Source organism: Erythranthe guttata, chromosome 2, assembly GCF_056151865.1.
Source record: "Erythranthe guttata isolate IM_541 chromosome 2, IM_541, whole genome shotgun sequence".
Taxonomy (NCBI): domain Eukaryota; kingdom Viridiplantae; phylum Streptophyta; class Magnoliopsida; order Lamiales; family Phrymaceae; genus Erythranthe; species Erythranthe guttata.
This window is the reverse complement of record NC_142534.1, coordinates 15,664,912-15,678,017: the sequence shown is the minus strand read 5'-3', so window position 1 is coordinate 15,678,017 and position 13,106 is coordinate 15,664,912. Positions and strand designations below refer to the sequence as shown.

Genomic DNA, 13,106 nt, shown 5'->3' with positions numbered 1-13,106 from the left:
TAAGTAATTTAGCTACTCATGATTAAAGGAAAAACGCAAATAAAATAAGTCATAAACGATAAATCTATGCTTAGAGTCTTCGAATTCTTCGTCTTCGTTATTGCTTTGTTGCTCTCCAAATTGCGTTAAAAGCTCCTCATTGTGTGCTTGGATTGGTCTTATATAGGGTGAAGAACTTGGGGAAGAAGACAGTTTCCTTGTGCAATTAAAATCCTTTCACTGCGCCAATACGTCAATCCGGACGGCCGTGCGAGAATAGGCTTTAAAATCCGGACGGCCGTCCGGTTCTTGATTCTCCAAAATTTCAATATTTTCACTTTTGGCACACTTTTTCTCCGAATTTGCAGTTTTCACCCCACACGTTGCCAATTCTTCAATTTACACCTAAAATACAATAAATCAACTTTTTAAGCACCAATTATCATTAAAACACACCAAAAGCTCAAATAAAAAGATACGATAAAGTGTAAAAATATACACTTAACACTTATAGAACGCAGCCAAGGACTCCTCATAGCAACACACTCAACACTACCTCGGAAGTTAAGTTTGGTTTCCTCCACAATGGACTCCTTATAAGCAGCACCGCTCGAAGTCGCAAGAAACCTCTTCCCCGTCGCTTTTTCAACTTCGTATTTCTCTTTGAGCTTTTGAGCTGATCATAACACTCGTTCAACTTCTGAACATCATCCTTATAGGCCTTCGCCTCACCTCGGATAACCTCTAGCTCATCAGTCCTCTGAGCAAGCTCTTCCGTCCGTTGAGCAAGATCAGACCGCGCTATCTCCAATTGGCTTCGAAGTTCGTCCTCACGTGCCTGACTTCGAGCCCGCTCCTCTTCCTTCTTAGCTTCCACGTTCCCATCTTGCTCCATGAGATATCTCAAAGTCGCTACCAACTAAAAAAAAAAAAAAATTTACACAAGAAAGAGAAGATACAAATATAAAGTCTTGTTTAAAAAAAAAAAGAAAAAAAAAAAAGAGACAAGTACTCACTCGACATATGTCCCCACCAGCCAACTCCAACATGTGTGAAGGGCCCTTACCAGACATCCGAGCACGGTCGTACTCCCGAACGAATCCCTCGGTACTTAACATCGGCAAATCATGGTCCGACACATCCCAATACGATTCCTTCCCGTCACGTAAACAACTGTTTCCATGCCCCACCATAGAAAGCATAAGTCTCCTCTAGGTCTACCCGCGGACGCTTTGGCACAGCCACGTACTCGGTATCTACCCTCTTTCCCTTGCCACGATCTCTCGTAGGTTCACGCACCTCCACTTCACCGGCACAACTACGGTCATCTTCAATAACTCGAGGAGTCTCTACATGGACCGTCTCTCGAGGCAAACCACCCGAAGAACCTCCTAACATAGAGGGAACCTTCTTCGATGCCTTCTTCGACGTCCCATTCGCCTTAGCTCGAAGAGCAGCAAAGTTGATACACCCATCTACAAAAGAAAACAATCACAAAAGAGACATGAGATACAAAAAAAAAAAAAAAAAAAAAAAAACAACAACAACAACAAACAACAACTCGATGCATCGAAAAGGAGATATGGGGCTGACCATCCGGTATCAACAACCTCGGGTCAAATTCCACATCACACAATCTAGACTCTTCAATCATCTTTGCCATATTCGCAGTAATCTTGAAACTCTCGCACGTAGGTTTCCAAACTAGGGGGACATCGAAAGAGGGTGCCCTCACATAAAATAAACGAGATTTCCATTCCCCCAAGGATAACTTCACGCTCTTCAAAAATTGGTACGGAACGCGAGGATGTACGCAAAAGAAAGGTAGCTTAGTCGGCCGATGCAAGGTAAATAACGCCTTGAACAAACTCACAGTAACAAGCAAACCTACTCGAGACACTCTATGGTGAAACGCCTCGAACATCAGAACCGCAGTCGGGGTTAACTGACTATACCCTATCTTAAATTCATCACAAATCTTCAACAAGGTCGGATGCGGAGTAATTTGAGATGTACATGTCACATACGCCAAGAAAACCGTATGAAACCCAACGGGTGGCGAATATAAACGGTCGCCCTTCTGAGGCAACAACAACTCGATATTTCTTGGCGCTCCAACTAGTCGACGAATAGACTGCAAATGCTCTTCCGTCAATACACTATCAAAATCAATTTAGTCAAAATTAATTGGCTTAATTTTCTTTTGCCTCATCGTATCAATCTCAACATCACCTGGCGGAATATCATCTTCCACTTCTGCCTCAACAATCGGATCAATTTCGTTACTTAGCTCAACATGTTTACTCGACGAACGCGATTGATTAGACTCATCGCTATCACTCCCAAAATCCACGACTCGAGGCTTATAACGACGTCTACTAGAACCAACCTCATCATTGGCAGGGAAAATATTAACATTTCGCTCCAAATCATCACTCCAAGCACGTACCGTCTCGCTAAAACCAAGCTCCAATGGCTGATCGTCGACAACATCTTCAAACGGCACCCCCTAACAGCCTACACGCGCCCGCACGCGCCCCGGAAACCCCACCACGCTGTCACGGACTTGTTCCCTTAACAAAGAACCGTGCGGCCTTAGCTCATTCTCGCCCATCGCGATAGCTAAGTCAGCCTCTCCCGAATGTGTTGCGAATACTTAAAGTGATGGAAACGAAGAAGGAAATTAAAAAGATAAGAGAGTTTGTAAGAAAGTACTTTATTGATTGAGTACTTGTTGGATTTGTTGGATGAATACAAATGAGGACCCTACCTCTATTTATACAAGACCACCTCCTCAATGGACGGTGGAGATCGATATGATCTAACGGTTGGGAGTGGAACACTCCAAAGAATCTCTAAAATGTCTCTACCTACCACCACCTACCTTTACCTACCAAAGAATCCCTACCTACCACTATACAATTGAGCCAACTTGGGCCTAACCCTATTTGGGCTATATCTTGGACTCTTTAACCTCCCCAACCCAAGGGAAATCGGCAAGGGGTTGGGTCAAAACTAGCGGGCCGTGACATCCTCCCCCGCCTAATCCGGCGACGTCCTCGTTGCCTCGAACAAGTGGAGACGATCTTGAAATTGCCACAAGTCTTCCCTCGTCTCCCACGTTGCCTCGGACTCGGGTAATCCCTTCCATTTGATGAGGTATTGAATACTCGGTGGAACTCCCCTACGTCGCTTCAATTGTCGGCCGAGCACTTCCTCGATCTCCTTATCGTATGACTTAGTCATGATGGGTGGTGCTCGGTGCGACTCTCCTCGGCGCGGGTCTTCCTTGTCTTCGTGATAAGGCTTCAACATACTCACATGGAAGACCGGGTGGATTTTCAAAGAACTTGGAAGTTCTAGACGATACGAAACTTTACCGACCTTGGCGATCACCGGGAATGGTCCTTCGTACCTTCGCACAAGTCCCTTGTGCATGCTCATCAACGCCTTGAATTGTTGGGGCAATAGTTTCACCATCACTTGGGCCCCAACGTCGAATTCCCGTGGTCGTCGTTTGTCGTCCGCCCATTTCTTCATTCGTCGTCTAGCCTTCTCAAGGCATGCTCGGGCTAAGTCGGCTTGTTCCTCCCACGACTTAGCCATCTTCAATGCTCCGGGACTCCTTCCGTCGGTTGCCGTAGCCAAAGTGTGCGGCGTAAGCGGTTGTTGTCCCGTTGCGAGCTCGAATGGACTCCTCCCCGTGGCTTCACTCCGCTGCAAGTTGTAAAAGAATTGAGCCACGTCGAGGAGCTTTGCCCAATCTTTTTGATTGGCTCCCACGAAGTGCCGTAGTAGCACTCGAGTAGGGCGTTCACCCTCTCCGTTTGCCCGTCGGTTTGGGGGTGAAAACTAGTCGAGAAGCAAAGCTCCGACCCCAAAAGTTTGAAAAGCTCCGTCCATAATCGTCCCGTGAAGCGTGGGTCTCGGTCGCTTATGATGCTCCTCGGTAGTCCCCAATATTTGACGACGTTCTTGAAAAAGAACCGGGCTGCCTCCTCCGCGGTGCAATCCCTCGGGCAAGCTATGAACGTCCCGTACTTTGAAAAGCGATCTACCACCACCATGATAGATCCGGCCCCCTCGGACTTCGGCAAGGCGCTAATGAAGTCCATTGAGATCGACTCCCATGGTCGCTCGGGGATTGGGAGTGGCTCAAGTAACCCTGCCGGTTGTTTATTCTCCACCTTGTCTTGTTGGCACACAAGTCAAGTCTTCACATATGCATCGACACTGTCCCGCATGTGAGGCCAAAAGTAGGCCGTCTCGAGCAACGCCATTGTCCGTCTTTGGCCCGGATGCCCCGCCCACTTGGTGTCGTGGCATTCCCTTATGAGGTCCTTCCTCAAGCTGCCCCACTTCGGAACGAAGAGTCTTTGTCCCTTCGTGTAGAGTAGGCCGTCCTCTACCCAAAATTGCCTCGTCTTGCCCTCCTTGACGAGTCGGATTAGCTCATTGGCCATGGGATCATGTTCGAGCCCTTCTCGGATCATGTCGGCCAAGTTCCCCCTTGGCGAGCTAATGGCTGCGAGTTCGGCCTTTAATGCGTCGGCCACAACATTCACCTTTCCCGGTTTGTACTCCTTCAACGCGGCTAAAAATGTCGGCTCGCCCCGTCGAACCCCCTTGGCAACTTGCATGGCCAACTGTTGTCTTGGTTGTGTACTTTCTTCCTTAGTGGTGCCGTTGATGGCCGGCACCATGCAAGGTGTCCCCTTCTCTAAGATACATACGGAATTGAAACAGGGCATCGGGATAGCCATTACCTTGCGGAAGAAGTCCATGCCTAGCACCACCTTGAAATCATCCATCGGTGCTACCGAAAAATCCACTAGGCCCTTCCAAGTGCCTAAGTGTAGCTCCGCGTCTCGTGCTACACCGTTGAGCGGTTGTGCCTTAGCGTTGACGGCCTTGAGCCATCCGTCTCGTCTGGTCCACCGTAGGCCAACCCTCTTGGCCTCGTCCTCGGTGAGAAAGTTGTGGGTCGCTCCCGTGTCCACCATCACCTTTGCTGGGGTACTGTCGATGCGGGCCTCCACGTACATCAGCCCCTTGCTTGATGTTGTCGGCATCGGATTAGCCTTTAAGGCGTTCAGAAGTTGGAGCGATCCCATGTTGCCTAGCTCCTCGTTTGTGCCTTGCTCGGCCTCTTGTTGTAAAAGTGCCGACAATGACCCCATCTTGGGACATTGACTCATCGCGTGCGGCCCCTTGCACACGAAGCATCCTCCCTTAGGCACAAACGACTTCTTCTTCTCTTCAAGTTGTTGTCGTGAGGATGGCTTGTCTCCTCCCCTCGAGGTTGACGCTCGCCGTGGGTCTCGGTTATCTCGATGGTCCCGACCATGATTGTCCCGTCTCTCTCCTCCGCCTTTAGTCGGGCTCCACTTCTCTTTTCGCAACGGCTCTCTCAGCTGATACTCGGTTAACGACTCGGCGGCGGCAATAGCTTCATCGACGGATTTGATGTCTCGTCGGTGGAAATCTTGCTTGGCCCATCTTTGTAACCCATCAGCGAAGTGGAAAAGGAGATCCTCCTCGGAAAGGTTGGGAATTTGAAGGGTGAGGGTGGTGAACTCCGTCACGTACTCGCGGATTGAACTTCGTTGCTTGAGTTCCCCAACTTCCTTCGAGCCTCATAGACGACGTTCTCCGGGTAGAAGTGTCGCTTGAGTTCCCTCTTGAACTTTTCCCAAGTATCGATTCGGCAAATGCCTTTCTCGATATCGGCGTGCTTTCTACGCCACCATAACATTGCCGTATCGGAAAGATAAAGGGAAGAAGTTCTTACCTTAGTCGTCTCGTCGACCAGACCAATACCCTCGAAATATTGTTCCATCCTCCATAGGAAGTTCTCAGCTTCCTTGGCATCCCTTACGCCGTTGAATCCCGTTGGCTTCGGGCAGTCCACCCTTGGACTCGAAGTAGCACCAACGCTACCGTTAGCGGCGGCCTTTTTGCACAAGGCCAAGTCGTCGCGCATCCCCTCGATGCTCTCTTGGAGGGATTGGATGATGGCCTCAAATCGATCCAACCGTTCCTCCCGCAACGTCTCATTGTCCCTAAACAAGTCGAGTTGCTCGGCGACGTGATTCTCCAACACCTCCGTATCGTGCTCGAGCTTCTCGAATCGTTCGCTAAGCTCCGCTATGGCGACGTTATTCTCGAGCCTCTCGAGTCTTTCGCCATGATCCGTTAGCACGGCCTCATTACCGGTACTCTCCCCACGAGCCTTGTTGTGGTCCCTCTTCTTCTTGTTGTTTACGTGGGCCTCCCTGCCACGTCCCTCGGTCACGTACGAGATATCTTCAACGTTCGCCATCGTTGAGAATTCGATCAACACAAAGTCCTTAGCCGGGCTCTGATACCACTTGTCACGGACTTGTTCCCTTAACAAAGAATCGTGCGGCCTTAGCTCCTTCTCGCCCCTCGCGATAGCTAAGTCAGCCTCTCCCGAATGTGTTGCGAATACTTAAAGTGATGGAAACGAAGAAGGAAATTAAGAAGATAAGAGAGTTTGTAAGAAAGTACTTTATTGATTGAGTACTTGTTGGATTTGTTGGATGAATACAAATGAGGACCATACCTCTATTTATACAAGACCACCTCCTCAATGGACGGTGGAGATCGATATGATCTAACGGTTGGGAGTGGAACACTCCAAAGAATCTCTAAAATGTCTCTACCTACCACCACCTACCTTTACCTACCAAAGAATCCCTACCTACCACTATACAATTGGGCCAACTTGGGCCTAACCCTATTTGGGCTATATCTTGGACTCTTTAACCTCCCCAACCCAAGGGAAATCGGCAAGGGGTTGGGTCAAAACTAGCGGGCCGTGACAACCCGCTGCAAACGCGCCCCCTCTCTCTCCAGACGCGCGCGCGCGCCCCTACCCCCTGCCCAGCTTCAGCCACGCGCGCGCGTGCCTCGAGCCCCGTGCGCAACGCACGTGGCACCCCCACCCCCCCACCCCCCCACCAGCCGACGCGCGCGCGCGTCCATCAGCATTCGTGCCTGACGCGCGCGGCCCACACACTCTCCCCATAGCTGACGCGCGCGCGCGTCCGTCGGCATCCGTGCCTAACGCGCGCGCGTGAACCTCCCCACGTGCAGAAGCCGAGCCACGGCTCCCCTCGGTAGGAGCGCGAGCCGGTTTCTTCCTCTCTCCTCCACGGCTTGCTACGAAACTCCCACCAAGACACAAGCCACCAGTGGAAACGGCTTGCCCTAAGCCATCCACTGTTTAGCCAAGGTTAATCCCCACCATACTTCTCCATTCGATCCGTGCACTAGATGACGAAGATCCGATTTCCGGACCCGATACTACTACCTTTTCGCGTTCCAAACCTACGGTGCCAAAAGTTTTCTTGCCCCCTTCTATCGGATCCCGAATTTTAATTCGCAAGGATTTCGATTTACTCGGATCCAATATGACAAATATATATCTCCGAAGAAACAATCAAGAAACAAAAATTTCTACTCTACCGCAGTAAAATAAAATAAAGGGAGAAAAGCACAGAAGAATACGAAAAAGCTAAAGATACTCACCCATATTTATTCTTCACAAGGATTGAAATTTATTTTCCCCACTGCAATAGGATTCTATTTATTTGACCATGGCATATTATTTAACACCCTTAAATATATATCTTGTTGCCAAATAAGTACACACAAAAAAGGGGGGGGGGGGGGGGGGGGGAGACGAGGCTCAAAGCCCAAATTTATTACAAATTACGATCCGTTACATTAAACTCTCGACACTTTTCGGAACCCCCTCGACAAGTTTCCCATCTCGACTCGAGAGTTGGGGGGCTTAATGATATACCTAATTGGGCCGACCTAATGGGCCCCCTAATTTGCCTAATAATTGGGCCCACTACACAAAAGCCCAGTCACATTCAAAATAAGGCTTGGGCCCAATTAAGTAAACCCAACCCATTCAACGACATATAAATAGAGGTTTTTACTCATTTATTAAGGTACGTTCTATTATTCACCAACAATCTAGAGTTTTATCATCTCTACCATCTCCACGATCCGTACATCTGACTTGAGCGTCGGAGGGGTTTCCGCCACTTGAGCGTCGGAGGGGTTTCTGCCGGATCTATCCCGGCTTAGTTCACGTGTGTTCATTTCGCTGGGACCTCAGAATCATCAAGTTATCAAGCTACTGATCTGTTTTGCTCTCCCAACTCGTTTTCTGCACTACCCCAGGTGATCTAAGTAATTAGCATCATCAATTATTATTATTATTATTATTATTATTATTATTATTATTATTATTATTATTATTATTATTATTATTATTATTATTATTATTATTATTATTATTATTATTATTATTATTATTATTATTATTATTATTATTATTATTATTATTATTATTATTAATTTGTGTACCAAAAAAAAAAAAGAGTTATCAATATAATATGAAGAAAATTAAATAAAATGTACAAAAATGAATTATTAGACAATAAAATCAGTGGTCGTGTTCTTCCCTCTACTACTTCTCTCCTCAAATCTGGTGTATTTATACCACCTGGCACACAATACATACACCCCGAAATCTGCCGCCGTGAGCGCCGCCAGCAGGTAATAAAACCTGTCCAGGTGCCCATCGTTCAGGTTCCTCGGTATCCACCCCGGCATCTCGTCGGAAGCCGACACCTTCATCACAATCGTCACGATCAGGCTGCTGACGTAATTCCCCAGCGATATCGACGTCATGCTGAGCGCACTCCCGAAGCTCTTCAGCCCGTCCGGCGCCTGCCCGTTGAAGAACTCCAGCTGCCCCACGTACATGAAAACCTCCGACGCCCCGATCAGAACGTACTGCGGCACCTGCCAGAATATGCTCATCCCTCCGCCGCCGTCACCGGAGGGATCCACCGACCTCAGCCGGAAGTGCTCCACCACGCCGGCGGAGATCATCGCCGCCGCGGCGATGACGAGTCCGGCGCCCATCCGCTCGAGCTCCGTCGGGGCGAGGCCTGACTTCCTCATCCTGGCCACCGCCGGGAAGATGACGCGGCGGCTGAGGAAGATGAAGGTGGCGACGCTGAGGATGTCGAAGCTGGACATGCTCGCCGGAGGGATGTGGAAGCCGCCGGCGGTGGTGGTCTTCATGGCGGCGCCCTGCTCGACGAAGAGTGACGTCATCTGGGTGAAGACGACGGAGTAGAGTATCGTGCAGAGCCAGATGGGGAGGAGCCTCAGTATGCATTTGACTTCCTCCACCTGCGTGACGGAGCAGAGCCGCCATGGATTCTGTGCGCCGCTGGTTTTCACCTTCACTGTGTGGTCTACTCTGTGTATCCAAGAATCTGCATGATTATTTAAACATAATATATATTTATTACATTAATAGTAAATATCAAAATTTAATTATTTTTTAAAATTAAAATTAATGAAAATTATGAATTTTATATACAATTTCAATTATATGCACAATATTCTTTTAATGGAAATAATTGTTTGATAAAAATAATAATGAAAATTTATTAATTCATATTTTCGGATTATTGAAATTAACAATCAACATAATTCATAAAAAATATCCCAATTTTCCAACCTTAATTAACCATTTTAAAACTATTTTTGAAAATCCAAATGAAACCAAAAACTAAAATTTATATATTTAATTTCGATCCCGTCTCTTATTTGCAATTTTGCATAATCGGAACTAGATTTTCGAAAATCAAAATGAAAAAAAAAATCTTTCAAAACCAGATATTTTCGGATTGAAATCAATTTAATTAATAAAAAAAGAAAAAATATCCCAATTTTTCAACCTCAATTAACCATATAATTTGTTTTTTTTTTTTTACTATTTTTTAAAATTCAAATCAAACCAAAAAACTAAAATTTCATATATGTAATTTCGATTCCGTCTCTTATATTAGCATAACCGGAACTAGATTTTCGAAAATTAGATACTGTTGAAACAAAATCGACGAAATTCAAAAAAAAAATCCACTCTTCAAACCTTAATTATACCATAATTAGATCAAAATCAAAGTGAATTTAGCAAATCTTGATGCATGCAATTAACTTACATGAACCCATGGGTGTGAAGAATTTTCCTCCCTCCATTACCAGCAAGATTATCACCACCTCCCTTCACTTCATACAAAAGATCATCATTCGAAGGCACCTCGACTTTCCACTTTCTCGACGCAGCAATCACCACCTGGCAAAACCTCGAAAACGGGTTCCCCTTGGGCGTAACGTGTCTGTAGATCGGGGTACCCAGCAAGAACAAAATCAGCGCAACAGTGGCGGACCCAGCAGAAGACCAGAAACCCACGGCCCAAATACCCTTATCCTCGTAGTACCCCAAAACGGTGTTCGAAAATAGACTCCCGAGATTTAGCGCCAAGTAAAAGTAGCTAAAGAAAGCCACCTTCGAGTGGCTCTCCTTAGGGTGTTCCTCGTCGAATTGGTCGGCCCCGAATGTTGCGATGGTGGGTTGGTACCCTCCGTTTCCGAGGGCAATTAGGTAAATCGATACGTAGAATAGGGAGAGGTGGGTGCCGGAGTGGGCCCCGCATTGTGTCGCCTCGTCACCGCAGCCACTCGGCTTGACCAAGAATAGGTATGATGTTAGGGATAGTGATACCAATCCCTACCCAAAAAGAAAAAAGAAAAAAAAGTCAAAATTAGTAACCAAAATATCACAAAGATGAGACATCATCATTTGACTAATCTTTCAATTATTAGAGTTAAAAGACGGCGATATGTTACTCGCTTTCGGTTTCAAAATAATTGTCGTTTTGGAAAAAAAAAAAGAAAAAAGGAAATTGTGGCATACTATCGATTTGTTGGAATTTCAATGATGCGTTGACTACCAATTTTTTTTCAATTTTGTCTCTATTACTTTTGATTAGTTGAGAGAGAACGATATAAATAAAATTAACGACATGCGTATTTTATTCTATTTGTTTTTTTCCCCTAAAATCCATATATTTTTAGTAGTTTCTTAATACATGCGGCGCAGTAACAGAAAAATGACACTTACTTTAAAACAGACAGAGTAATAAAAATAATTAATTTCATTCAATTACAAGAACGTATTTACTCAAATTGTTAAAAAAAACTCGTCGTCTTATTAATATTAGCAAATGAATACCCCCAGAAAATTAGTATGCGGAGCTTATTTCACAAAAAAAGAAAATGTGAAACTTTTGGAAATACGACAAATATGATAAGTAATGACTTACGATGACGAAGATGGCTTGAAAAATGGCGCAAGTTTTGTAACGGCCCCAATAGGAGTCGCTAAGGAAGGCGCCAAGGAGGGAGAACAAGTAGACGGTGCCCGTCCATTTGCTAACGTTGTTTGCGGCACTTGCATTGTCTTGCCCCATCACTCTTGTTAGGTACAACACTAGATTCACTCCTACTCCGAAAAATGCCAGCGTCGCAAGTCCTTGATTCACTGCAATTATAAATAATTAAAAGAAAATGGGAAAAAAAATAATCGATAACATTTCCGAAAAACTAGAATTAATTAATTTACATGAGATGCATATTACCTAGTAACAAAATGCCTGCGCCCCATGATCCGGTTCTTGATCGAATCGCGGGCCTTCCATTGCGATCCACCGATCCATCCAGGGTGTATTCTTCTTGGCTTTTTACGATCTTGCCCTCCATAATTTCGGTGCTGTTGAACAATATACATGAAGTTTATATCAATATATATATATATATATATATATATATATATATATATATATATATATATATATATATATATATATATATATATAGACATGCAGGCAAACTAAACGTGAAGCAAGAACAGCTTTTGAAGTATTTATGGCCTATAAGAATAACTTTATTCCATGTATCATGGAATATATGAGTAAGCAAATTAAATTTCAGAATGGGTTTTTCATTTTATTATTTATTATTTTATTATTTTTCTTACCACCTCGGTTCTATAAAAAAAATCTATATATATGCATGTGTGTGTTATATGATATATATAAACATTACTTTATGTATATATATAATCAAGGAATTGTATAGTACGTAGACCATGCATCAAAATGATTGGCATTAATTAATGAATAATAAATATTTATCAATCATACAATATTACATGCAGTAAATGAGAAAGTAATAAAGAAGTGTTTATACTAACCGAATTTTCGACGATTTTTCGGCAAGTTTTTATGGGTGTTGGGAATTAGTTTCTTATGAAGAACTCAAGCTAATAATTAATTATATATATTTGTAGTAGAAAAAGTGTGTGTGTGTGTGTGTGTGTGTGTGTGTGTGTGTGTGTGTGTGTGTGGAGAAGAGAAGGTGAGTATGATAATGTATTTATAGAGGAGTTAGATTGCGTAGGGATATGTTATAAAGAGTAAACTATACACTTCCACAAGTCCATTTTAATTTCCATAAAAAGAAAAAAAAAAAATATATATATATATATATATATATTATTAACAATTGTTTTGCAATGAAGAAGCGTGTTTTGTTTGACGACGACTATATATATATAGTTTGTCTGCGTATGATTAATAATCCTTGTCGTTTATCCCAGACAGTGAGAAGCTAGTTGGGATTAAGCTGTATTGATACAGACATCTTTCAAACATGCGGTGATTTATCTTGTTTTATTACTACCTAATTAGTTAATTAATTAATATTAGGCTTAGCTTAATTCTTTTACAAGTACCTTTATTTATGGCTTCTTAATTCATAATAATTTGTGGGCTCCTCCTAGTTTATACATTGTGCAGCCATTTGCTTTGATGATTGATAAAACGTTATCAAGGCTGGTTCTAACTATAGGCGAGAGAGGTAGTCGTCTCGAGTCCTCGATTTTTATAAAAAAATAATTAAGAACCTTCGAATAACGTAATCTACATTGATTAACTCTTACTTCAAAGAGTTTCAGCAAATTGAAATATACTCTAATTTATTTTATTATATTCAAACAAATTTACAAATACTTGTTCAATAATATTTGTATATATCACTATCTTCAGAAAAACTTTGTGGTTCTGCCCTTCAACTCCGTAAACTTTTAATTTATTATAACTTCATTAATATTTTAGTCATATTTTTCCCAATATTTTTCACTGCTAATAAAATCCAATGGTGCTCCT

The 13,106-nt window shown here is 43.9% G+C and overlaps 2 protein-coding genes and 1 pseudogene across 2 annotated transcripts; all 3 read right to left on the bottom strand.

The window, feature by feature from the left end:
• Positions 1–3,021: 3,021 nt before the first annotated feature.
• LOC148772455 (uncharacterized) lies at positions 3,022–3,585 on the bottom strand. Its single transcript, XM_088815045.1, has one exon. The coding sequence runs from the start codon at positions 3,583–3,585 to the stop codon at positions 3,022–3,024; it is 564 nt and encodes a 187-aa protein (XP_088671171.1).
• Positions 3,586–3,587: 2 nt separating this feature from the next.
• Positions 3,588–6,301, bottom strand: LOC148772454 (uncharacterized; annotated as a pseudogene).
• A 2,089-nt stretch (positions 6,302–8,390) lies between these two features.
• Positions 8,391–12,352, bottom strand: LOC105954753 (protein NRT1/ PTR FAMILY 7.3). Its single transcript, XM_012978434.2, is given in 6 exon segments — positions 8,391–9,289; positions 9,291–9,308; positions 10,041–10,609; positions 11,205–11,422; positions 11,520–11,650; positions 12,134–12,352. Coding segments are annotated over 5 exon segments (1,764 nt in total). The 5' UTR covers positions 11,641–11,650; positions 12,134–12,352; the 3' UTR covers positions 8,391–8,451.
• Positions 12,353–13,106: the final 754 nt, after the last annotated feature.

Excerpts from the sequence above, each read along its gene's own strand:
- LOC148772455 (XM_088815045.1), bottom strand. The coding sequence starts at position 3,585 with ATGGCTAAGTCGTGGGAGGAACAAGCCGACTTAGCCCGAGCATGCCTT.